Below are 27,520 nucleotides of genomic sequence, written 5' to 3'. Positions count from 1 at the left end.
AAATTAACTGAGACTCATACTTAAAGCTTTACAATGCACTTGACAATTTTCATAGCTAGCATGGACATCATATGTAAAGACCTCTGGTCAAACGCATGAAAAACTACTAACTACTGTAATGCATATACAGAGAGACATACACAGAATACCAGCAATCAAAACATATTACACACCGCCTTACAACAGTACACATTAAGACAGAACTCTGAACATACATGGAGCTCAGACCAGATATATAATTAACTGGCTTCTAAATCTCCCAACAGCAGTTTCTACCTTCAGCAATTTACTACACAAATACATTTGCTGGGCAGTAAGCACCCATACTAACCATGGAACAACGCTTAAACAACTAGCTACAGCCCTATGACCACGTCCACCCAAAACATCATAACTCATGAATATTGACATACAGACCTACTGATCACACCTGTCCACAAAGCCTAGTCACAATCAATGGACTACATGGTATAAATTAAAAAGACCACAATTCCACTAGCCATTTGCTGGACGTAATGAGTAATTAAGTAATCAACCTACAAATACAATACTGAAACTGACAAAACACTAAAATGTCTATGTCGGACTCACAAAATTATGTGAAGTACACAAAACGGGTAACCCTATAACCTATTATTATTATCGAAAGCCAATGCAAGGGTACCTGAGCACAGTAGCTGCTCCAAACAACTCCTTTCATAAGGACATCCTAAGCTTCTATGTTTCCAACCAGGATATACAAAATAATTTAAGATCCTTCGGTGAAAACATCACCATAGTGAATGAAAATATCATATAAAACAAAAATAATTCCTATCCAGCTCAAACAAACAAAAAAAACTTAAAGATTACATCAAAAGCTATCACAAATATTGCAACACACTATACCTAGTGCTTAATTTGAGCCGGTGGTTGCAGCTGGAGCCCACCAGCACTCTTTTTTGGGGACCAACACTTGTTTTTCGTAATCAGACTTTGACGCAGAACAAGACAGAGATGAACACAAAAGTGGGAAACACGGAGAAAGGGAAAGACAGAAAAACAGTGTCCAATAACGAGAGGCGAGAGGAAAAATAAGGAGAAAGAGTGAGATAAAGTGGCAGGAAGTGTATGTTGGGGGGTGGAAGAGGCATTTAGTGGAATCACGATTATGCAGTCGTGGTAGTCTGCCTTCCAACATTCGATAGCACGGGCCTCTGGCTTTTGGGCAAACTTTGGGTGCTGGCACTTATTATTTTACAAGTTACGGACTGACTCATCAGAAATCCATATGGCGTCGCTTCGCCACAACAGACGCTTTAGTGGCATGCTCTTCGTGCACTGTGTGATGCCAACTGACCCATCTTAGAGGGGCGAGGATATAGAGTGCCAACAAAAGCAGCATCACTTCTCAGTCACAGGCCTCTCACTCTGAAACACAATACCCTCGCCAAACCTCCTCCAGTCCAGAACTATGCTTAAAACGCAATTGTTGTTCTAAGCTCCTCTATGACTTCCTTAGAAACTTATCACAAGCAGACCTCTTCCTGGAACTACATGCAACTATCAATAATACATGCATACAAGGAAAGCAGGCATCACAAACCAGTGAAATAAAATGAAAAACAAAATGTAAATGTTTTATTTGAGATGTATTCTTTTTAAGTGTGTAATAAAAATCCAATAAAAAAATGCTAACTGCCTAACAACACATAAAACCACTTAAACTCAGACAGCCAGACTCATCAAACCGAAATCGACCCGCAAACGGACAGATTCTGAGAATATGGCCCTTTGCGAGCGCTATTTTTGCATTTGGGATTCATCATCCCAAATGCAAAAATCGCATTTTCAGAAATCGCATATTTGCGAATAATTGCATTTAAGGGATCTCAATTAGAGATTCCTTAAATGTAATTCAAGAAGCATTTCAAAATTGCGAAATCGCTATTTTTGTCCGCTATTTACCACGAAGTCTGACTTCGTGGTAAATAGCGAAAACTGAGAAAATTGCACTTTTGTGCATTTTTCTCAGTTGTATGTTACACACACACATGTCCTTTGTACATGTGTGTGCGCAACATCAGTCTACATTTTCATTTCAGGGGTGCTACAGGGTGTCCTTTGGACACCCCTGACCCCCTGGAAATCGCATCCTTATTTGCGATTAGCAAATTGCTAATCGCAAATAAGGAATAACTCCCCATTCATTCCTATGGGCCTTTAGGCCCATAGGAATGACCAAAGGAATGAATGGGGAGTTATTCCTTATTTGTGATTAGCAATTTGCTAATCGCAAATAAGGAATGTGTAGGAATCGCAATTTATTTAGCGATTCCTACATGAATCCCGTTTTGCAAGTCCTTAATAGCGATTCCTTAATAATCGCTATTAAGGAATCGCAAAACGGGACAATGATGAATCTAGCTGAAAGTCCTTTATATGGGGTCCCCCAGTCTTTGAGAATAATTATTTTCTTAAGCTGATTATCCTTTCAAGTTAAATAGACCATACACTTTAGTACTCAAACTCTGTACTTGTTGAAGGTCTCACCCCTGTAACTATTGCTGTGATCAGGTCTGTCTGCACTTCCACCACCGTACTTGGTCCAGGCCAACTGAATGCAACCTGTAACCCACGTACAATATCTAAATGCATTTCAAATATATAGAAGAAAAACAATGGAATTGAAAATTATTCTGAGAAAGTTGATATTCATCAGCAGGAAGGGGAAAAAAGGTTTCTGTTAAACTAGTTTCCTTTGTTACACATTTGCGTCATCCAATACAAAAGGGTTTTGTCCTTATACTTGTATTTTCCAGGCATTGCGTGTTCACATTCCTCGTGAGTCGTCGTTTGTTTGCAGGTAAAAGAAACCACCATAGGATATAAAGGTGTTTAAATGATAGGGTGATGGGGTAGGCTTTCTTTAAATTACAGGCCATAGTGATCCACTGAGACGCGCCTTAAACTCTGCAGGACAACTGAGCAGGGCTCAAAGTACTTTATAAATATAGGGTAGGGGTTGGCCAGGTAACAGAGCGCTGACGAGCAGTGCTAAAGCTGCACAAACCATGAGACTCTGTTTACTGCAGAGGCCTAGTGATGTGATGTGTTTGTCCTTATCCCTTTGCTTGGGTTCTAATCCCAGTTTGGTCACTTGACCAAAATTCATGTGATTTTCTGCAAATCTTTTTATCTGCCTATGCCATCATCTGTAAACAAAAATGCAATTTAAGAAAGTAAATATATGTGATGTAAACAGTTGCTGTGCTCTTCCTGATTCTATTACAGGACCGGAGGCTTCAGATTATGCTTCTCTTATCTTTACTGCAAAAACACAGCAGCCAATGAAAACATACAATTAGTTTAAAACAACTACATTGCCCATGATGCACACTTATAAGCCACGCATCCATAGTCCATAAGAGCCTCCTGCGTGGTACCATCTTCCTCTTTCTTTGCTGCTCACAGCAGGAGTTAAGTGCACCAATCCATGTTTCCTCACTCTGCTATTTGCATGTGGGATTTGATGTATGTTTGTGATTTATCATTAGTATTGCTATTAATACTATTGTGGTCTATTGTTGGCTAATTAGGAGCTTACGCTCCGACATTCACGCTTTGCCCGGTCTCAGATGGGCCATTAGCGCTGTTTAATTTATGCCCGCTCTGTAGCACTTAATACTTGTGCCTGTTCTAACAGTGAAGCGACGCTCTGGTCAAGTGTATAATTCGGTCCTTGACTGGGCAGTGTGGCAGCTGCTTCCACGGAGCCTTATCCCGGCTTGAGTTTCTCCCGTTCTTGTGCTTCAGGGCGCTGGCATCTGGGCTTCCCTGATCGCCCTCCTATGCCGTATGCACCGGGTGGCTCTCGCCTGACGCGCGCGCCCCAACACGCGCATTTGGGTTGTTTTTGGGCTACAATTTGGGCGCGATTTGGGCGGCGTGCCTCAGCGCGAATCCATGGCATTACTGACACATTTCAAAGTTCGTTTTTGCCGCTCTGTCATGGATCGCCTTGCTGGTTGTAAAATTGGGGCCTTAGGAGTGAGCACACGCTCCATGTATTCAATTTACCTGGCCTAGGTCACTGACCTGCAATTACAGCTTTGCTGAGGGGGGTTTTGAAACTCTAATGAGTTTGTTTGAACTAGTGTGCAGGTGGGCTGACCCCCCCCATTACTCCTCCTGGTGGCTTGTGGCTATAGTTACTGGCAGTGCAAAAAAAGCCATGTAAGATAGATCATGGGAACCTAGCCAAAATGAAAAACATCCCAGACTTTGGGTATGCCTATGTTGAAAAGAAACATTTCTTTTCTTGAGTCCCCTCACTCACCCAGGGTTGCCCCTAAGGTGACATGCTGCATCGTTGGGGCCATCCCAAGCATCTACTGCTTGGGGCGTGCTCAGGGCCGGACTGGGAACCACAACCGGCCCCGGAAAAGTGCTCAACCGCCCCCCCCCCCCCCACTCGGGAGGGGATTGGGGGTGCCGCCGAGCTCTTTCCCGGGGCCGGTTTTCGGCCGATTTTGTTACAGGGCCGATTTTGCAGCTATGCTGCAAAAACGGCCCTGGAACAAACACGGCCCCCAGGGGCCCAAAACCGGCCCCCACCCATGCGGCGCACCGGGGGATTGCCCGGTTCCCGCTATGGCCAGTTCGGCCCTGGGCGTGCTGCGACTTGCGAGAGACGTAGGAGCACTGATTTTGTGAAACTATGTGTAGTGCAGTGTATGGTGGAGTGGTGATATGTGCAAAATTAAAAATACCTAGCTAATGAGCATACGAGTTTATTACTGCTTTATTAATTTAATTTAAGGAGGTTGAACCTAGCTGTATTCTCCTTCTCCCTTCCTTCTGATATATAGTTACTGGCATACAGCAAAGACATATTTTCACACCACCTTTAGTCATGGATGACTGGGTTAAATTCCCCAATGAGGATGGGGAGGAGAATTACGAAGGACAACAGGAGACTGTCATAGAGGATAACCTGGTGGAAGCCTTGAACGCCTTGGTCTAGTCTTCTGTAAATAAAGCAATTGAGAGCATGGTTCCACAGACCGTCCACCAGGCTTTGGCTGAGGCCCTGCGACCTCTTAAAAAGCAGCTGGAAACTTTTGCCAAGCGTCAGGGCTATGGCAAGGAATCGCAGAAGAAGAGGAAGTCTGAGGCTTCGGCTTCTGGTGAGGGCACTGATTCAGGACGGTACTGGCCACACGCACAAGCCCTCTCGGCACTGCCCAGTAGTGGGGCAGGCGACTACTCCTATTCTGGGGGAAGGCAAAGTCCAAACAGAGGGTGTACACGGATACTGATAGCACCACGACAGGCACGGATACGGATACGGATACCGATACCTCCGAGGAGCCTTCTCCTCCCAAGAAAGCGAAACCCTCACAACCATCGACTTCGGAACTTCCGAACACTCCTTTTACATTTGACCCTTCAGATATAATGCATCCCCGGTCCTTGGACTGGACCCCTCCTCCGGAGGTCTCTGATTACTTACATGAGAATCTCAGAAAGAGCTTTCCTAGAGAATTGCGCAACCGACTTCGGTCGGACTGCCGACACCCGGAAGTCCCTGACAAGGTGGCGGAGACGCCAGAGATAGATGCGAGTCTGCTTACATTCCTAAAGAAATTCTCCAAGGATCCCAAACGGGCCATTGACTGCGCTTGGCGCGGTTGCCAAGATAAGTTACTGGACGTTGTGGGCCCCTTGGCTAAAATTCTGGAGATGGTCCTCGTGGCCAAGGAGGGCTCGGCTCCAGTGGATCCTGACATTCTCGCTGGCTGGACCCAGCGAACCATATGCCTGCTAGGCAACGCTAATTGTGCGATCTCAGCCGAAAGACGCAGATCGCTGCTCATCAGGACGGACAGCAACCTCACCGAACTGGCAGAGGCTGAACCCGGTCCCTTGGCTAGTGGGCATCTCTTCGGAGAGCGCTTTGTCAAGGACGTGTCAAAATATGTCGGCACTTTTACATCCCTAGATAAGGCACAAACTGGGATTAAAAGAGTTTTTCAACAAGGTGTTTTTAATCGGGCCGGACAAGGCAGGGGCCGCTCGTCAGGCCGCGGTTTCCAGCAAGGCTCCCAAAGAGGCGACTTCGATCGTGGCAGAGGGGAGTGGGACTCCACACGTGGAGGTACTTTCTACCCGTCACGCCACAGATTCAACAGGGGGTGATTCCAGAACGGCAGCAGCAGGGCAAACTTTAAAGCCCAGCTATCTTCAGGTGAGTGTCTCGGAGCATTCCCATTTTCCATTGGGGGGTCGCACCAGGCACTGTCTTCTGCATTGGTAGAGGCTGACCCAGGACGCATGGGTTTTGCAGACCGTCATGGGTTTTCATTTGCAGTTTTATTCCCCTCCGTTTCAGAGCGCTCTCCCCGCGAATCTCCATTTTTCCCAACAAGAGCGCAGTTTTATAGACAAGGAAATTGTGGAGTTGCTGCAGAAACACCCGATAGCACCGTGCAACTAGGGGCCTCCCGGTTTTTGCAGCAACATCTTCTTAGTACAGAAGAAGGGAGGTGGAAACAGACTCATCCTAAATCTGAAAGATTTCAATCAGTTTCTCACCTACAATCATTTCAAGATGAAAGGGATCCATCTTTTAACAGACTTGTTACAGGAAGGAGATTGGCTGGTCAGATTAGATCTCAAGGATGCCTATCTCTCCATTCCCATCTTTCCGCCACATCGCCGCTTCCTTCAGTTCCAGTGGCACGGTCTATGGTACGAATATTTGGCCCTTCCTTTCGGGCTTTCATCAGCTCCGTGGTGTTTCACCAAAGTGATGAAACCAGTTGTCGCACATCTGCGAGGGGTGAGATGAATAATCTATCTGGACGACATCTTGATCATGGCCCAGAGTCAGGTCACTCTTCTTCAGCACCTGCATCTCACGACTGCTCTTCTACAGAACTTGGGGTTTGTGATCAACCTCGCAAAGTCAGTGATGGTCCCAACGCAGTTAATAGACTTTCTCGGTTTCACGATAGACTCATAGGCGGCCCAGTTGTCCCTTCCCAAGGCGAAGTTGAGGGATCTCAAGATGGAGATTCTAGCGTTGTTGAGCAGACAGATGGACTCGCTCAGAGCCATTGCCAGAGTAATTCTGGCCTCCTCGATTAAGGCCATTTTTCCAGGTCCTCTTCACTATCGGGCCTTGCAACACCTCAAGATCCAACATATTCAGAAAGGGTTGTCCAACGCGGACACCACTCCATTGTCCCAAGAGGTCAGAACCGAACTTCAGTGGTGGCTGGGTCATGTATATGCCTGGAATGGCAGAGCAATCTTCGGTTCCCAGCCAGAGGTGGTTATCGAATCCGATGCCAGCCACTGGGGCTGCGGGGCACCCTGCGGACACATCTCCACAGGCAGAAAGTGGTCCCCACAAGCATTGTCTTTGCATATAAATTGTCTAGAACTTCTTGCAGGGTCCTTTGCAATCCGGACATTATCCCCGAAGCAGACCTCTTGCTGGATCCTCCTCCGCATGGACAATGTGTCCGCGGTGAGGTATATCAACAAGTTGGGAGGCACGAGGTCGTCTCTTCTTGTAGAGATAGCCAAGAATTTTTGGCACTATTGTCTCAAGCATCAAATTTCGGTGATTGCGGAGTACATCCCGGGCCAATCCAATCAGGTAGCGGATTGGAACTCCAGACACCTCAAGGATTACAGCGACTGGAAGTTGCTTCCCAGAGTCTTTCACTGGCTACAGACCATTTGGGGTCCATTTCAGACGGATCTATTCGCCTCCAGATGCCTCAGTTCTTCAGCTGGAGACCGGACCCGATGGTACGGGCGACCGATGCCTTTCTGCAGGATTGGTCGGGCGCGATTCAGTATGCGTTTCCCCCATTCCTATTGATCCCCATGGTGATGACACAGGTGATCAGACAACGGGCGGATATGGTCCTTGTAACTCCGTGGTGGACATCTCAGCCGTGGTTTCCAAAGTTGCTACAATGGAGCTGCGACCTCCCCAGGTTGCTCCCCGAGTTGACATCGTTGCTCCTGGGCCTTCTGCAGGAACGTCATCCCATGATTCTGGAGGGCCGCCTCACGCTGATGGCATGGAGGCTTTCCGGCAACAATGGCACATGCCAGGAGTTTCGGACACAGCTTCTGAATTTATCAAACAAGCATGGGCACCTTCCACAAGGAAACGTTATTCCTCAGCCTGGAAAAACTGGGTGGATTGGGGCTTGGAATGACATTTGGATCCTGTGGGGGCGGAGTTACCCCAAGTGTTAAACTTTCTTTCAGATAAAGCTTCGGAGGGCCTAGCTTATCTCTCGATCAACAATTTTAGATCGGCCATTTCAGCAGGACATGAGCTGGTGGATGGCAAGCCTGTGGGCATGCATCCGGTTGTATGCAAACTTCTTAAAGGAATCAGAGTCGCTAACCCTCCTAAACCCAAATATGCAGCTCTGTGGGATGTTTCCCTAGTTATCTCCTTGTTCAATCGTTGGCCTAATAATACTCTGCTTTCTAGAAAACAGCTATCCGCCAAGTTGGCGATGTTGCTGTGCCTGTCAGCGTGTAGACAATCATCGGATGTGAGAGCTCTCGACGTTACAGGTAGAGTATTTACCCCAGAAGGGGTTTCTTTCACTATTTCTGGACGTACTGAGACACTGTATCGTCACATTGACTACAATGCTTTTCCAGAAAATGCTAAATTATGTGTAGTACAATGTTTAAAGGTATATGAAGAATGTACAAGTTCATTGAGGCCGCAAGGTTGTTCTCAGCTGCTGATTGCTTTGCAGAAACCATATAAGCCAGTGGCAGCTGCCACTATTGCTAGATGGCTCAGATTTATCATGCAGGAAGCTGGTATTGACCTCCAAAGGTTTGGGGCGCATTCTGTAAGAGGCGCTATGGCCTCCAAATTATATTTGTTGGGTTCCAGCGTTCAAGACATTATGCGTTGTGCTGATTGGTCTTCGGAATCTACTTTCAAAACGTTTTATTATAAGCTGGTGGGTGATATTACTTCTGTGGTATTTGGAAAGCGTTAAACTAGCATAATCTGAAGCCTCCGGTCCTGTTAAAGAATCAAAAATATGCTAGCATTCGCGCCAAGAATTTTCAATTCTATTAAGGACACGGAGGCGAGGATTATCCCACCCGGCTTTATTAATGATATTAAAGCTTACCCGCCCATGTTAATGTTATGCATTACTTGGTTACACAGTGGTTACGGTTGTTCATATCCTTTGTTTTAGGATCAGACAAGAAATCTGACTAGACGACGGAAGATGGCAAGGACTTTTGCTTGAAGACTTCATGGCTATTCTTCCACGTTGGAGGAGGTTATGGACGTATTCATGGTTGATATTTGGACTTCCGTTCTCTGCGAAGAAAGTGGAAGATGGTACCACGCAGGAGGCTCTTATGGACTATGGAGGCATGGCTTATAAGTGTGCATCATGGGCAATGTAGTTGTTTTAAACTAATTGAATGTTTTCATTGGCTGCTGTGTTTTTGCAGTAAAGATAAGAGAAGCATAATCCTCGCCTCCGTGTCCTTAATAGAATTGAAAATTCTTGGCGCGAATGCTAGCAAATTTTTGATTCCAGACGATCTTCTCGGCACCTGTAATCTCCTTTCACCTGGATCCCGCTTACAAACTTTTTTTTGTTTTATATCTAGCACCACGTATTCGAGATACTCCTGCTGCAATAACCATGGTCCTCGGAGGATCCTCCTGGCATGGCGTCACTCCTCATCCCATTCACACTAGAAAAAGCATTCTTTTTCACGCTGACCTAGTGTTAGATGTGGCAGGACGATACCTGAAACCATCTATTTCAGGGGTCTCCCACCTTTTGTGTAATAAGAGCTACTTATTTTCAATGATAATCACGCGGGCCACTAATATTATTGGAATTGGAATTATGACCACATCAGACAAGATTACATTATTGGCCACTATATGCAGGATTACTGGCAGTGATCACCTCACTGCATCAGGCAAGGTTGCCAGCAGTAATTTAAAAAAGCCCCGCCCATTTGTAATGCGTCTACATGGGTATTATGTACTAGCCACAGCTGCTATTACCCCTGACATCAAAGTAACTCGATGTTAGTAATTGGTCTCCCTGCATGATTTATGTTATTAAAAAAATCCGCTTTAAATGTATTTTGGAAATTCAGCCATGTTTCTCCAAAAATCAGCTGGTGGCGTCTGAAAATACACACGTTTGTCTTGAATACATAATTTTGTCATACATGCATTAATTCAACCAAGCAATTCGTTCTAATTTAGTAGGCTGGGATGCAGACAGGGTAGCTGCTTACAGGTAACTGGAGAGTTACTACGAGCTCATAAGCTACTAGTTGGAGAAGCCTGCTCCTTTTTCTCATGGGAAACGAAGCAAGAGTTTCCAGGAACTCCGTGTATTTACACAACATAAATCACACCACTTTCAGCTCACCTCCAGAAGCTGCTCTTAGCGAGCAAGGAAATAACCCAGGGCAGTTTCTGTACCACGCTAAAACTGAAGCATCCGTTCATTCAAACAACTGTTCTTTACCAAACCACCAGGCCTTCAACTTTCCTCATGTTGGTGTTTCTGTGGCTTACTACTGACCCGAAAACAACACCCCGTTTCGCGCTCAGGACGATCTAGAGCGGATCCAGGATCAGTGCATTGTTACCAATTACATTACAAGGCCTATTATATTGTAAGTTATTAATTTCCCTATTTTGTGCAAGATTTTTGTGAGCGTTGGAGAGGAGCCGGTTACCTGAAAGCAGGGGTTGTGGCACTTCCATAATGGGGTTCCCCATCAGGAGCACTGATTTGATAGCTGTGGTCTGCGAGTGTGGACATTGTTAAGGCCTATGGGCCGAACTGGGTACCGAAACCGGCCCTGGCGAACTGCTCGGCCGGCCCCCCTGGAGGGAAGGAGGGGGGTGCGGCCAAACAGTTTGCTAGGACCGGTTTCGGACGATTTTGTTACAGGGGGCCAAAATTGCCGGCCCCCTGTAACAAAAATGGCCCCCACCCTGGCGGCCCACCAGGAAACACCCGGTGCCCGCCACGGCCAGTCCGGCCCATACAGGCCTGGCACGTGCATCTTAGGCAACCTCAGGGCTTAATCACACTGAGGGGCAGATTTACAAGGCCCTTGCGCCACATTTGCGTTATTTTTTATATGGGAACAATGGTGCAAAAGTGGCGCAAGGGGCTTGTAAATCTGCCCCTTAATTCTTTTGCAAAGGAGAGTGGTTATGGGGGCACCCGGCGCAGCAAAAGTTAAGGTGGCATTTCCGGGTAGAATAATTTTATTAATGTAAATGTAAATGTATGTATACTTGTAAAGCGCACTGCCACCCCATCGGGGCATCCTGGCGCTGTATACCGCTGTGGAACCCTTCCTGGCTTTCCCTGTGAGATGCCCCCTCCTGGGCACCCCCAAGGTGAAGCCAGGCATCCCAGCGCTGTTGGGGCCATTGTGGAGATTAGGCAAGTTATTGCCCAGAGTTGCAGAGTGGGACCCATAATTAGAGTAGGCACCGAGGCGAGAATTATCGAGTCCGCAGACATTGAGCCCAAGACCCTGCCGCGTCGGGAATTGAACCCTGGTCCCGGGCCTGGCCTCTGCTTCAGGGTCTGCCGCTTCTAACCAGTGAGCCACACTGCTCCATTAATAACAGACGTTAGCCAAGTGAGCACCCTTCAGTCCTGCAGTCTGGTTAAGCAGCACCGGTCATGGAGTGCACCCAAACCCTATAGTAGGGCACATGACCTACTTTGTCCAGTAAGCTCAATCAGAACACTCAAGACTGACACAATACCACATGGGGAAGATGCGTATAAACATTTCCAAAGCAGTCAGTGGTTCTACTACAACTTGTCGCTAATAACGATGATACAATTGCAAGACAAGTTAGTACCATCAGCAGTAATCTAAAGGCGTGTTCTTACCTGGAGGGAAGGCGTTGGGCTGCACCATTCCGAGATACACCTGCACCATTTGGGAGAACACCAGCGTGCTCCCGGATGGGGGCTCTGCATACGGTCCATAGGTCGGGGAGGTATAGTTCTGGAATTCCATAGCTTGTCACTGGAAAGCCCTATAATATTCTATTTACAAAGAACGTTGATTGACACAGCTGGGCTTATGTGTCCGCTGTGGAGTGAGATGTTGTCGCTGCTTTTATCTTGCACATCCAGTTTTCTCTTTCCAGAGCTGGGTTGTTGCTGCAGGAACACTCCTCGTGCGCAGTGTTGTGGTACAAGAGTCCCCCACGCTCTCTTCTCACCGTCAGGCTTCTGCGGCAAACCTGCAGCGCTGAAAAACAGGAAGGGAGGGAAACAGTTCAGATGAGGAAATCAAACAGGAAGGCCCCAAGCTGCCATGGAAAGGCAGCGAGGGTTCGTTGCTGATGGCCACAGCGCGTTGACATCTCTGAACGCCATATTCTCAAGTCTGTAATGAGCGATGCTTCCGGCAGGCTCTATTGCACGAACATGCATTGTATTTTGTATCGTGGTAGTATTTATACAACGCGTTCTGAAATGCCTATGGACTTATGCTGTGCTGTTTCACACGTGATGTGGCGTGTCTTGCCTTACAAGCATACATGCCAATAGACCCGATTCAGGAGGGAGACTACTGATTTTTCAAGCCAAAGATGGCTTTATTTTTGCATTTTCTACAATAGGAGTCAATGGGGAATTTTCATTCTCCCGATTTTTTATTTTAAATCTCCCACCTCCCTGTCCTAAAATGTTGGCATGTATGCTTATAAGCCGTCTCGCAATCTGCTCTACAAAGTTTGCAGCAAGCTGCCTTGCAATTTGTCATGCAATGCGCACTGAAGTGGACATGCTGTTCGTCATGCAGGTGTCCCTGCAGCGGTCATGCACACCTCATTTCCAAGAGATCGTGCCTGCATGCATTTAAATAAATATGGGCATGCACATACGTGTAACTGGAACCTTATGGGTTAGAAGCTTCCTGGCAAGGACAGTAGGAGAAGCACCGATTCATAACTTAGTCTGCAGCTAGTTCATGTAAACAATATATATTGCTTTTCAGCATTATTACATGTGTCAACCATGAAAGGCGAACTATTTCACACATTTTTCTCAATGGGATTTTATAGTGCACTAGCTAAGAGAAACTTAATTTTAAAATGTAAACTACCACTGGATGAAACCTAAGTACATGCAATATAAAATACTTAAGGACCATTGAGGCAAACTGAGAAAATATGCAGTAACCAGATTATATGCATTTTTTCTGTTTGAGTTTATACTGAGATTGAAGTAAATACATTCATGTGCAACAAGTGGATTACTACAGCAATGGTGTGATAAAGCCACACTACATCAATCCTATTCTGTGTACTTAACCTCTAGCAAATGGCTGCATGAAAAAATCCACAAAAAGTTAAAACAATAGTGTTGCCACTCGTTATCTTATATTTTTTTATGGCATAAGTCTAAATCAAGAGAAATAGCTACAGGTAACAGATGGTTATTTCATCATTATGTTGATGCAAAATCTAAATGACTCTGAACCAGTTTGCAGTATCGAGGAACTATAGGCTCAACATGCACAGCAGGTAACACAAACCTGTTTCCTCTGTGGAACGTTGTGATAAATGTCCTGCGAAAGCCACAATTCAGTAGCTGCATCCAGGGTTGAACTAGCCTGGGCAAATTGCCAATGGCAGAAGGCCTGGTTTGACAAGTCAGTGTGCAGGCCTTTTATCTGCTGCTTATGGGCCTGTTTTATGGGCTAGGTTTTTACGTTGATTTCCATAATATTACCACAAACATTGCTGTACAATGCACAAATGCACACAGTCTGTCATACCATGCAAAATACCTAGACAATTTGTCTATACAAGTTCAAAATTGCCCTAATTTGCAAATGTGGGCCACTTTTTTATCAGTCTTATTTAATAATGGAGTTCGTTTGTTTTGTTTCACCTGAGATAGCGCATGTGGTGATGCCTGCAAGTCATTTTGTTTACTTGCAAGTGCCTTAGAGCCCATGTGTTGCTTTCCATCGGTTGAGTTCATCACTCATTTTCTTACTTCTCAATGGTCAGTATCTGCTGGCTTCATATCCTCTTTGTGAATGTGTCCCTCCACTGAAACTTGACCCAAGTAGTCCTTCCTTGCGCCCCCCAGTGTCCTTAAATTACTTGTGCGCTTTTGAAGGTACTTTTATTTTATTTTAGTTGTAGCACTCCATAAGAATGCATGTGTTTGCAGGTTCTCTCCCCTCCTCCAGTCCCATGTTGATGCTTGCCCGTTCCACCCTCCTTTCCCTCCCTCACAGTTTCATATGAAAAGGGGTGAGGGAAAGAGTCATAGAGTTTACTCTAATGTCATTTTCAATATAACAAGTACACCATGTAAGGATTGTGGCAACCTAGCTTGCACGCAATGCAATTTTGTCATAGTCCGGGTCAGACAGAAGAAGAACACTTATGGTGCCTGTGTGCCCTGGAGGCACCAGTGTCAGCCCTAAAACAGCCCAATGGCTCACAACTTACTAACTCATCCACACCTCCACCACCCTACCACCTCCCATCACCTTAACAAAGGTGTCTCCAATGGTCCTTTGTGAGCTAAAAGTAGCTCACAAACACCTTTAGAATAGCCTGCAGCCTTAAGTTCATTTTTAAATAAGTACCAGGTAAATAAATACATATGTTTTCCCCTTTTAAAGTTAAGGGGCAGCTGTGTTTATTTTAGATTATTATCATCAGGCTGCAGATAGCAGGGACTGATAACAAGCAGTGCTGATGTCAGATATAGTAAAGAGACTGGATCACAGAGATGGAAAACTGAAGCACTGATGTATTTAGCTCTTAAATAAAAGTCCTTGTCAACTCAATATTAGAGTCAGAGAACAAAATGAGGTTTCGGAATGCTTTGAAATGGGAGGAAATGAAAATGAAGAGTTACCTTAATGATTAAGTTAACTCTTCATTTTCATTTTCTTCCGTTTCAAAAAGTCAACATCCACAAACAGCAGGATCTTGCTCCCCATGGCCAGTAGTCACTGGGCCATATTTATAACTGAAAAATACAGTCCTATTTAAATGGGAGAAATTTAAAGTGAGAAAAAGGTTTCAAGCAAAAATGGTCTTAATGTTTTTCTCCACTTTCAATGACACCAATTACGTTTTAATGTTTTAACACCGTCGGTGCGGTGCAGATTTATCCTGTGCGCTGACAATGATTGATTCCCATTGTTCATAACGAGCTCAGCTCGTCATGAGCATAAGAAACACGCTTCTTTACTTCAGATTCCTCCCATATAAGCAAATGCCTGTTTTTTTCTGTTATAAGTATGGCACTCTGTCTACAGGCCATGGGGAGCAAGACGCCTGGGCTGTTTGTAAATGTGACATCTGGGAATGGGAGACGATGTAAATGATGAGTTTTATGGAATCTATGTAAACCAAAAGTTACCTCTACAGTTTAATTTTCTCTAATTTCAAAGTGTCGCGTTTACACACAGCAGGCATCTTGCTCCCAGTGGCTGGTAGATAGGGTGTCATATTTATAACTGAAAACTACTCACTATTCTGAACATTTTTGCAGAAGATTTTCTGTTCTTGAAATTCCACAATGGTTGTATGTTTATGTTATACATGTAACATTGTCAGATATGGCAAAAGGTTTTTCTTGTGCCACACGTCCATATGTCACAGGCTGTCAGTCACACATTTACATATATACAATCAAGCACACACATGTTCATACATCACAGACCATGCTCTCACTGACCCACATGACAGTCCTGTAATAGTGCCCCTAGTCAAAGTATTTTGTTCAAACCATAGTATCTGCCTCTATTGTCATTAGGCTTGAAGTCAATAAAGCTAGGCGTTAGGGTGTCTGGTAACAATGAGCGAGTTACTTGGCCTTCAAAAGCTCTTGATGATTTTTAATGACCAGAAAAGAGGTAGCTCTCACTACAGAAAAGGCTGGAGACCTCAGCCTTAATCAGCCTACCACCATGCTACCACCACTACCACCCTACCACCACCACCTGCCACCACCACCCTGCTTACAGGTACCGTTCCTCCCCCCAGACATTCATGTACCCCTGACTGTAGCTATCAAGTGTGGATACAACATGTGTGGACCCTTGAGGCAGAACAACCTTTTTAATGAGCAGCACTTTGTCTCTGCGAATGTGGAGTTGATCATTGAAATGATACAAGCAAGACTACAAATCCCACTATAAACATACTGCTGATGCACATTGCAAGCAGGCTAATGCATACTGGAGGTTGGGCTGGCGAGGCAATTGTGGTGTGAGATAAACACTCCCTGGCATCACTGAGTTAAAGAAAGAGCAGGGCCCTGTTTCAGGTGTCACATGTTTAGGAGGAGCAGCAGTTATACATTTCTATCCCACTATTACTAGCTTTTATATGATTATTTTTCTATAGGGCATACTGGTCATTAAAAAAGCCTAGTGGTGCTTCATGTCTCATCGTTCAAATTTTACATGGGAATTACACTGTCTGCAATTTATTTCATCTCTTGGGCTGTCTTTTTTCAATATTTATTTGTCTGTTTAAAATAATGGGTCATGTAGGCTTTTGAAAAAGTATTGTTGCGGAAATAGATCATAAACTTCTAAACAAACTCTCTCTCTCACACACATCCTCAGACACACGCACAACAAACGTAAACACCAGATACACCCACTACAACCACCAACACCACTCTACCACCACCCTACCTCCACCATTCTACTGTCTCGATCCTACCACCACCACCACCCTACTACAACCACCCTACTACCACCACCACCCCTGTACCACTACCATACCAACATCACCCTACCACCACCCCAACCTACCACAACCACATCACCCTACCACCACACCACCCTATCAACAACCTACCAACACCCTTCTAATTCCACCACCACCCTCCTAATACCACCACACCCCTACCATCACACCACCCTACCACCATTACCCTAAAACCATCACCCCCACCCTACCCCCACCAGACCATCATACCACCACATCACCACCCTCCCAACACCCTAACCACGCCACCACCATAAGCACCACCACCCTACCACCACACCAATCTACTACCACCATAACCACCACCACAATCACTCTCCTAACCACTGCACCCTAGTCACCACTACCCAAATAACTACTGCCACCATAACCACTGCCACCATAACAACCAGCATCATTACCCTACCACTACCACCCTAACCACCACCAACCCCTATCCACCACTACTCTAAACATCACCCTGACCACACTACCACTACCTAATCCACCAACACCAAAGCCTCCACCACATTGCCAACATCACCCTACCATCACCACCATCCTACCAACCACAACTCTAACCACTAGCACACTACCCTAACTACCACCCTACCATACCCACCACTCTACCCCAACCACCCTACCCACCACCTCAACTCTACCTTAGCCACTACCTTACCCACCAACACCCTTCCCTAAGCACCACCACCCTAAGCACCACCACCGTCACCACCACACTCATCACCACCACTGCTACCACCATCACCACCCTAACCACCATCCTTTCACACTACATGGTTATCAATTAATGTAGAAGGGTTTCATTTTTAGCAACCATTTTCAATTCATAACTTGATTGTTGTTTTCATGGAAAGTTGTGGCCTATATTTGTTGACTCTTGAGCAACTTGTTCTCTCTGGAAACTATGCATATGGGTATCTAATAAAGCAAAGACATATCAAAGATTAAGACGCATTGACACATTGTCTATTGCTATCTATCAACTTGTTGCCTATTCTATGCATGTGATCTTTGAAAAGGAACTCTATGGTAGGATGTTGCTGTGAACCCTAGGGTGAGTACTCACTGGGAAGATTCACATTTCAATAAACTTTATATGAGATTGCATTGTACATTTTTATTGCTGTACAGAGGAATAAAGAATAAGTCTTGGCGGAGTTTGCGGAGTTCTGTTACGTGCAAAAAAACCTCTGCCTCGCTACGCGGAGGTACGCAAGCGGCGGAGTGTGCTAGATAAAAGCCTTTTGCTGTGATTTTCGGTGTCAAGTGCTTGTCCACACTGTGCAATCATCGCAAACTGCACTATGCACAGCGCAAACGGGCACTGCTTACTTGCTGCCGCTTGAGTAGATTTTTACTCGAGTGGCAGCTTTCTCAATGTGAACGGACAGTTTCTCAACATGAGCTGTCACTCGCAATGAGAAATCTGCCCACCCGCGTTGAGAAATCTCGCCAGGAGGTTGATTTTCCAAGCTCGCGCTCACCAACTTTTTGTTACGATCGCAAATGAGGAAACATCTCACCAGGAGGTGGAATTTCCTGAATGCAAGTGCTGAAAAACACTCTGCTCCACTATGCGGAGTGGAGTTTTTGGGGACTCCGCAAGCTCCCTGTAATGCGGAGTGAAAAAAACTCTACAAACTCCATGAGAGGAGCGGAGTTCACCGCCCAGACTTAATAAAGAAAATGTAGTGTTCACCGAATGAGGTGGTTTGCTTATAATGAAGCAGCCTACGAGCTAGGTCAATCCTGCTTTGATGACTGGTTGTGTGGTCTTTCATTCCCCTTCTTGTGTTTGTCGCTCCCCTGGAGCATGGCCTGTTATTACCTGTGTCCTTCCATTGCTTACTTTTCAGACAATCCTTTTTAGGTGGAGCCTGGGCAGCGAATGCGCTGCTGCGAGGCATGCAGTATTGGAGCATGGCATTAAAGCACCCCCCACTCACCACCCACACTTTTAATTGGCTTGTGTCATTGTCCTTTGTAAAAGCTGGCTTCTGAGTCGTTATCAGGCTTATTAGTTCCTCCTTAGTACCGCCCTGTCTGCATTTGTAACCGCCCATGGCGACTGGCCCTTTTACTTCGGTTGTGACAATGTATGTCTTATTTAGTCTGCAAGCACTATTTTCTTTAATGAGTTTCTCCTACTGCAGGCACAATGTGTTTTCCTCGTCATGCCCACCTTCACTTTCGAGCAGCCCTGGTCAATGCTTCTTTGACGTGAAATAGGTCTCGCATTTACAAGAGTTTGAGCTATTGCCATTGTAAATGACAATAGCTTAAACTATCGTAAATGTGACACCTATTTCATTGCAAATGCTTGTTTTCTCTTTCGTGCTCGCTGTTTTCTACTTATTAATCTCCATTTTCTCCTGTTTAGATGATTTCTCTTTCTCTATGTGTTGCCCATGGCTGCCATCCGTCATGGTTAACATCCGTCTAATACTCGTGTTATACACTAACTGTTATTTATGACCATTGTGTCTTCTGACCTGGGGACAGAAGAGGCCATAATTAACTCATTTATGTTTTAGTGGGGCCCAGTTCACCACCCCAGTGGCAGCCCCTACTTAAGCTGCTGAAGTGTGTGGGGGAGGGGGTGACCACACTATTGCACTGGAATGATGCGGCATGTGAAAGGACCGAACGAAGTATGTGGCAGGGTTGACTAAATGACTCTACAAGTGAAGTCAAATTATGTAGCATTGTGCGCCACATTTTGTGGCAGTTATTTTATATTGTTCTTTTCAGGCGCGTTGATTCCAAAGGGATCGAAAGGCTTGATTTAAAAAAAAAAAAGGTTTTTTATTAAAGAAAAATATGTTCGTTTTCCAGATCCATCTGAACATTTTAATCACCTATAAATAATATTTTTTATTTGGAGAGAAGCACAGTATCGCCACTTCATTCACCCTAGCTCTTCTGCCGTGCATAGAAATAAACATTCCTGTCTGTAAGTGCACATTTCGTGTAATAATAAAAACGTGCGTCTCTTTTGTTCTGCGTACTTCAGTTATGTTTTAGGCTTGGTTTTGAGTTTCGATTTACTCTTCGTTCTCTCTCAGGAGCTGGGGAAGCCCTATTTTTACATTAAGTGTTGCGTGCTTATCTAGGATCCTGATCGATACTGTGACCTTATGCCCCAATTCGGCTATAAATCCATTTATTCCCTATATTGGCATAAACGTTCAAGTGCGATATTCAGAAAGTCATCTCTGGCCTCACACGAACAGAGCCACATTCCAGAATAGTTCTCTGCCACTTCCTTTGCAACCTATTAGTGCAATGACAGAGCAGAAGTCACTATCTGAGATTCCTAGATTAACACTCCGAGTTCTTCAACAAGATAAAAACTCAGCAAACCTGGAAATCCCCGCTTGCTGTGTTTTGATTAGTAATGGAACTCTAATGAGTAACTGATAGCTATCACTTCCTAGTGACATCTTTAATTGACGTTCTATGTCCAGCAAACTTACGTCAAACCAGGCACCTGTCAGGTATAAATATTACCAACGTTGCCTTAAGCAAGGGCCCCCATTGTTAGCTGAAGCTAGCACCCTGTTGCTGCAGCCTGCTGCCCGTCGCCTGAAGCTGCTGATACCATTATCGCTGCTAAAGCGTGAACGATGGTGTGGTGAAACTAGGAGCTGAACAGCCGTCCCTCTGCGAAGAAGCCCAGCAGATGCCAGCTGCCCGCGGACGCTGTCCCCCCTCCTTCTCCTCCTCGACGCGCTGAAGAGAGACGCTGTCTTTCTCCTGCTGAGAAATCCAGCTCCAGCGTTTCTAGTCTGCCCTCGCGGGTGACTGGGATACCGAGTTCCCCCTGAAGGAGATACCAGACCTCCATCATTCTATTCAGAGGTATGGTGTTGACTAAACCCTTAGTGAGAATTCTTGAAGCAAACCTTGGCAAAACCAACTTAAACTGAAGCTACTTACTTACTCCCCTCCCAAGTATTAGGCTTAGGTCAGGTACACTGGGGTAGGCGTAGTTAGAAGCACCAGTTGAGTATTTTAGCCTAATGTATATATGAATGTATATATGTTTTATTACTTTTAAACCATTGTATGGCTAAGAAACCATATCAATGCTTTTACAGTATTATCTTGCAATACTTATATTACTGTACGTACTTTTTATCATAACAAGTCTTGCAATTGTGGCAATTCATTTCTCTTGTACGAGAAGAAAGACTGTTCAATAAATGTTAACGCCCGTCTCTCTATTCTCTACATCTCGTGAAAGTAAACTGCACTAACCTGACTGAGTAAAATAACTGTCTATTGTTTCACACGACCCTAGAGATTGACTCTTGATCTGAGGAGCAAAGTTGTCATGTTGCACGGTTGTTGGAAAACTGAATCCCTTCTTGTCTGTGCCAGGGAAGCTGATAACTTCCTATTCAGTCAAGAAAGTTTCCAGTGACCTCTGAGCTAGTTGGTAACAAACCCAATTAAGTTTAGCATAGTCAGTAGAGGCCTGGAAGATCCGCACTTCTACGTCGATACTACTGTTTATGTTATTCCAATGCGCAGGGCCTAGTGGGAAACTAGGAACTACACTACATAAGAAACAGATCTCCAGAGCAGTATTGTACACTACATTTGAAGTACAATATTTAGGATTTTGTATACTCTTTTGAAATAAATGCTGCATTCAAAACAGTGTTTCTGCTGTGGCATAAATTGGCACGAATAATGAAGCCACAACAATAATGACGTCCTAGTGCTCAAGGCAGAAACAATATTGCCAAAAGATCTGCGGCATCCCAAGTTGCACCAAAATTACAACATACCTCCCCTCTTGCAATGAATTTGGGGTTGGGGGTGCCTCAGTCTGCTGTCACTACTAAAATAGCCCAACTCTGATAGACTTAACAAACATTTACAAAGCTCACATTCACCTAGTGTAACATAGAAAAAAGGTGAGAAAGCGAGATGGCACCTCACGGGCGCAACACCAATGGGAATGCGCTTAACACCTACTTTATTCAGAAAATTGCTGATATTAAGAATGCTATCTCTCCTTCCATTCCCATCAGTCCATTAGACTCCTCCCCTCTCAACCCCTGCTCCCTCTGTCAGGGTCTCAGGACCTTGCGCCTGCATTGTCTGTGCACTTACAAAGAGTACGCATAGGGAATTGTACAAATGACGCTATATTTGTAAGGAAACTACAACTCCCATGATCCCCGGCAGGGGAAGTACTTAGGCGGCAATCACACGCTTCCTTGTTGCGTGTAATTCGGATTGTTGTCAGCTGATGCCGGAAGCCGCTGCATGCCGCGGCTGTGTAGAGCAGAGCCTGGAGGAAGAAGCCGGTGTTCGTACTAGCGTTTTGAATCAGATCCAGGTAGGATCTGTCCTTTGGGGCTCCGCGTTCGCGGGCGGTAGCGTCTTGCTCCGCCGCGCGTCTTTTGTTGTCAAAATACAGAGCGGAACGCGGTGGTATTCCCGCCACGCGTTACCGTTCTAAAAAGCCTCCCCCGAGTGAAGATAACTACGGAGGAGAACTTGTTCAGAGGGAAACTCGTTTGCGCACAGTCTTTTCAGCTGTGTGGAAGTCTTGTGGGGTATTGTTATGAGCGGGGCGCTGTGGTGGTCGAAACTACGCGTCACCGTCTTGAGCTCAAAGGGTGCATGCACAGCGGAGCTATTGAGGAGGAACGTTAATATAAGAAACCATTGACTGAGTTGGTTATGCACTATACAAACCCTGATGGAAAGGGTCATATGAATATAAGTTCTTTTGAGTTCTAGCGCAGAGCGGAGTGTTGTGGTTCTTGCTTCCCACACACCGCCGTTTCTGACAGAAGAGGATTCATTCTTTGCTTTGTCCTTGAAAATCACTTTTGCCTTGTCTTCTACAGTAGAGTGCTGCTTATCATTCTGTATCCAGTTATAACGTCTCTCGCCTGTTGTCCTGGTATGCCACTTACATGGATGAAGTTGTTGAGTGTTTAGGTATTTTGGGAGGTGTGTTGTGCCTGATGTATTTTTTGTGTTCAATAGGCCAGACAGGTGCCAGAAGGCGATAGAGGAGACGTATGATCACAAAAGCAGTGGACTTTTTATCTCAAGGTATACTGAGTTCATTTAGCGAGATTTAATGAGTGTAGCCATGTGTTAATGAAAGTATATCTAAGTGGTTTGTTTTTGTCGTTACAGGTAATCCCTTCCCAGCTGACCCTTCCCTTTCCCTTCCTGGTTCTATTTATCCCTCACCTAATGGCTCAACCCCTCTGTGCATTACTACCAGAGGCGTTGTGACGTTTGGAGGTGGAACATTGTACGCATCGATCGTATTCTGTGGAGCAATTCTGGACAGAATTACACGCCCACGAAATACTGCTTCACCTGATCCGATCGTGTTTGCAATGGCTTCGCTTGATGATGTTTTACAGGCCTTGTTGCTGGTCCAACAGGAATTGGCTGCCTCTAAAACTGAAGCCGCTACTTTAAGAGATAAGGTGGATAGGTTAAGTAGGAATCCCTTCGATGCGTCCACTTCACAGGTTCAGGTTACCGTCCCACCACCCATTCCTTTGGCTAGTCCTGAGAGGTACTCAGGAGATCCAAATAAAACTCAGGTCTTTTTGACCCAGATCATGTTGCATTTCTCTTGCAAACCGGCCTCGTTTCCAAACCATCACTCCAGGGTTGCTTTTGCCATATCTTATTTGATCGGGGATGCAGCAAATTGGGAGGTGCCCCTGGTACGGAACACGGAGTTCGAACGGGTGTTCGACAGACGCGCTACTACGTTTAGTGCAGACAGAGAGTTGCTCACCCTTAGACAGGGTAGGAGGGATCTGGTGTCGTATTTGACAGACTTTAACAGGTTAGTGGCAGAGACGTCTTGGCCAGAGGAAAAGAGGATGTCGCTTTTTACCAAGGATTAAGAGATGGCTTAAAGGATGTCATAGCCCAGATAGACCCTCAACCTGTTACATGCACAGATATGATTAACCTTACCCTGCGGTTAGATGGTAGGTTAAGCGAGAGAGGTGGAGAAAGAAGAAGGTGGGACAGGGTGTCTTTCGGGTCTGAGGCTAATCCTCGGAAGGCATTGTCTTCTTCTGAAGCTAGCGCAGAACCCATGGAGATAGGAGCAGTACGAGCCCCTTTGTCTAAAGAAGAAAAGGAGAACCGTAGAGCCTTGGGGTTGTGCTTATACTGCGGGAAAAAGGGGCATTTTGTAAAAGAGTGCCCTACCAAACCAAAAACCTCGGGAACTTGGAACAGGAGTAAAAGAATAGCCGTTTCGGTTGTGAGTGCATCCGAAACAGAGTCTGAGAAACCCTTGGAACCATTCAAGGCATCCCAGCCGTTAAAGATACCTTCTCTGACTGTTCTGGCACTACAGAACTCGGAGACACACATCGTTCTCCCCATGATTCTAGAGAACCAGTTATAGATACATCAAGTCAAAGTCATGATTGATTCAGGAGCCACAGGAAACTTCATCGATAGTGGTTTAGTATCCACACTGGCCTTAGACAGAGTAACTAGAGAAACCCCGGAGGAGGTCCTTGCAGTAGATGGGAAACCTTTGATATCCGGTCTCATAACAGAACGGACAGACGTGGTAGTGTTGTCCTTCAAGGGAAAAGAGGGATTGCATAGTGAGGAACTAACACTCAATATAATAGAGGCACCGCAGTACGAGGTCATTTTGGGTATGCCTTGGCTAAGTTACCACAACCCGATGATAAATTGGAAAACCAAAGAGGTCCGGTTTTTGTCAGAGGAATGCAAAGGGCATCTGAGCGCTGATAAGACATCACAGGCCACCGCCTTACTTCTCCCAGTAGTGGTGGCTACTGCAGCGGAAAAAAATGTGACACTCCCCTCTGAATATAGGCGTTTCCTGGATGTTTTTAGTGAAACGCAAGCCAAACAACTACCCCCACATCGTATCTATGATTGGATCTGGTGGAGGGGGCCTCATTGCCTTCCTGTCGTGTGTATGCACTCTCTGTATCTGAGACAGCGCATTTAAAAGAATACCTGGATCATTATGCTGATATCGGGTTTATCAGACCCTCCAGATCCCCCGCTGCCTCTCCTCTGTTTTTCATTAAAAAAGCCAACGGAGACTTGAGAGCCTGTGTAGACTACAGAGTTTAAAACAAAAACACGGTAAGGAATAAATACCCGTTACCCCTCATTTCGGTTTTACTAGATCAAGTAAGGGATGCCCAAATCTACACACGTCTGGACTTGAGAGGGGCGTACCATTTGGTGCGTGTTAGAGAGGGGGACGAGTGGAAGACTGCCTTCAAGACTCGTTATGGATTGTATGAATATACGGTTATGCCGTTCGGGTTGTGTAACGCCCCAGCGGCATTCCAGTATTTCCTTAACGATGTCTTGAAGGAGTTTGTGGATGTATGTGCGGTCGTCTACATAGACGACATACTCATTTACTCAGACAGGACAGAGATACACAGGCACCATGTGTCTCAGGTACTACAGAGGCTGGGTGAGAACAAGCTGTTTTGTAAGTTGAGCAAATGCGAATTCAGCGTGACTGAAGTGGAATTCCTGGGAGTGATATTGAGCCCCTCTGGACTGCAGATGTCAGAGAGAAAGATTCAGGCAGTCCAGGATTGGCCGGTTCCATCCAGCGTAAAAGAGGTCCAGAGCTTCCTGGGATTCGCGAACTATTATCGCAGGTTTATAGCTCAGTTCTCACAGGTAGCGTCTCCCCTGTCTAAACTACTCAGAAAAGGTGTGTCTTTCCTATGGTCTAACGAAGCCGAAAGAGCCTTTGTGTACCTGAAGCAGGCTTTTACCACTGCCCCGATCCTGGCCCATTCCAAACCTGAACATCCATTCATAGTGGAGGCAGATGCGTCAGACGTAGCGATAGGGGCCATCCTATCACAGAGGAATCAAACCACAGGGCAGCTGCACCCGGTGGCCTACATGTCCAAGAAATTGAGTATGGCTGAAACGAATTATACTCTAGCCGAGAAAGAGCTGCTAGCAATCAAGAAAGCATTTCAGGAATGGCGTCAACATCTCTGGGGGGCTGCATTCCCAGTCACTGTGTTCTCAGATCATAGGAACCTTCAATATATGAAAACCGCCCGGAACCTCACACAAAGACAGATGAGGGGGATGCTATTCTTTTCGGAATACGATTTCTTCATCACCTACAGACCAGGGGTAGAGAACAGAAAAGCCGATACCCTATCCAGGCTGGACCAAGCTGACATTCTCCCGGGTGTTAAGGACCTGGAGTCGATTATAGATCTAGGGAAGGTGATTTGTGTTGTTCATGCCAACTCTTTTTTGGATTTGGTTCGCCAAGCAAAGTCTCCGGATGCATGGGTGAGGTGGGCTACGCTAGGAAGCGGTCGCAGTTTAAAACAAGGACTGCCTATGCAGAATGGCAAATTGTACCTACCCAACACTGACCTGAGGAAAAAGGCGTTCGAGTGGTGTCATAACACTTTGCTGGCAGGTCACTCGGGGGTGAACAAAACAACACAGTTGCTACAACGTCATTTCTGGTGGGAGACCGTCAAGGGTGATGTAGGCACATGGGTTGGAGCATGCGAAGAGTGCGCCCGTGCCAAGAATGAGACAGGAAAAAAGAAAGGGCTGTTGATGCCTCTGCCCATGCCTAAAAGGCCTTGGCAAACCATCAGTCTTGATTTCATCACAGGCCTTCCTCCGGATCAAGGTAAAACAGCAATCCTGGTGGTGATAGACTATCTCACTAAAATGGGACACTTCATTCCGTGCACGAACCTCCCCACTGCTAGTCAGACAGCACAGCTGCTGTTGAGCAACATCATCCGTTTGCACGTGGTACCCGAAGTCATAATCTCAGATAGGGGTCCGCAATTCATCGCCAGGTTCTGGAAGGCTTGGTGCCAGGCCATGCAGATCCAGTCTTCACTTTCCACTAGTTTCCACCCCCAGACAGACGGGCAGACGGAAAGGCTCAACCAAACCCTGAAGAAATACCTGAGATGCTATACGGCCGAAGCTCAAGACTCGTGGGTATCCCTGTTGTGGATGGCCGATGTGGCGTACAACAATGCCTGGCACAGTTCGCTGGGGGTGTCTCCTTTTTGCGCCACGTATGGTTTTGACGCCCGAATACTGCCTATCAGCATTCCAGAGTGGCTAGCTGATCAACTTGCAGTGTTGGGACAGATACGAAACATACAGGCAGTACACAAAAAGATCAGGGCTCATTTACAGAAGGCTAAGATCGAGTATAAAAAGAACGAGGACAAACACCGGAGGCAGGACCTTCCTATGAGATTGGGGATAAGGTGTGGCTGTCCACTAAGAACATTCGGTTCAAATTGCGCAGCATCTTTCACTCCAGATACATTGGTCCCTACGTTATCTTGAAACAATTCAATCCTGTGGCCTACAAGCTGAAGTTGCCAGGAACCTTGAGGATACATCCTGTGTTCCATTGTAATCTGTTGAAACCTGCCCTTGGTGCCAGAAGGCGTGCCCCTCCACCTGTGTTATGTGATGGTGGTTATGAATACGTGGTACAGAGTATCAAAGATTCCAAGTACAGGAGGGGGGTTCTGTGGTATCTGGTTCCCTGGAAAGGATATTCGGCGGAGGATGACTCTTGGGAGCCTGTGCAGAATCTCCGTGCCCCTGATGCCATCCGTTCCTTCCATCGCAGGTTCCCACAGAAACCTGGCCCTAGGA

The 27,520-nt window shown here is 45.8% G+C and overlaps 1 protein-coding gene across 2 annotated transcripts in view; it reads right to left on the bottom strand.

Annotated features, from left to right (window-relative positions):
• LOC147711924 (prominin-1-A-like) overlaps positions 1 to 27,520 on the bottom strand; it is a 487,531-nt gene that overhangs the window by 387,858 nt on the left and 72,153 nt on the right. For both annotated transcript variants that reach the window (XM_086922649.1, XM_086922650.1), the window contains exon 2: positions 11,952 to 12,318. In XM_086922649.1, the coding sequence (XP_086778775.1) occupies positions 11,952 to 12,081 (130 nt within the window). In that variant the 5' untranslated portion in view covers positions 12,082 to 12,318. The remainder of the gene's footprint in view (positions 1 to 11,951; positions 12,319 to 27,520) is intronic.

Source organism: Lissotriton vulgaris, chromosome 5 (assembly GCF_964263255.1).
Source record: "Lissotriton vulgaris chromosome 5, aLisVul1.2, whole genome shotgun sequence".
NCBI lineage: Eukaryota > Metazoa > Chordata > Amphibia > Caudata > Salamandridae > Lissotriton > Lissotriton vulgaris.
The sequence above is the reverse complement of the archived record's forward strand: the minus strand, read 5'-3'. Positions and strand labels throughout refer to the sequence as shown.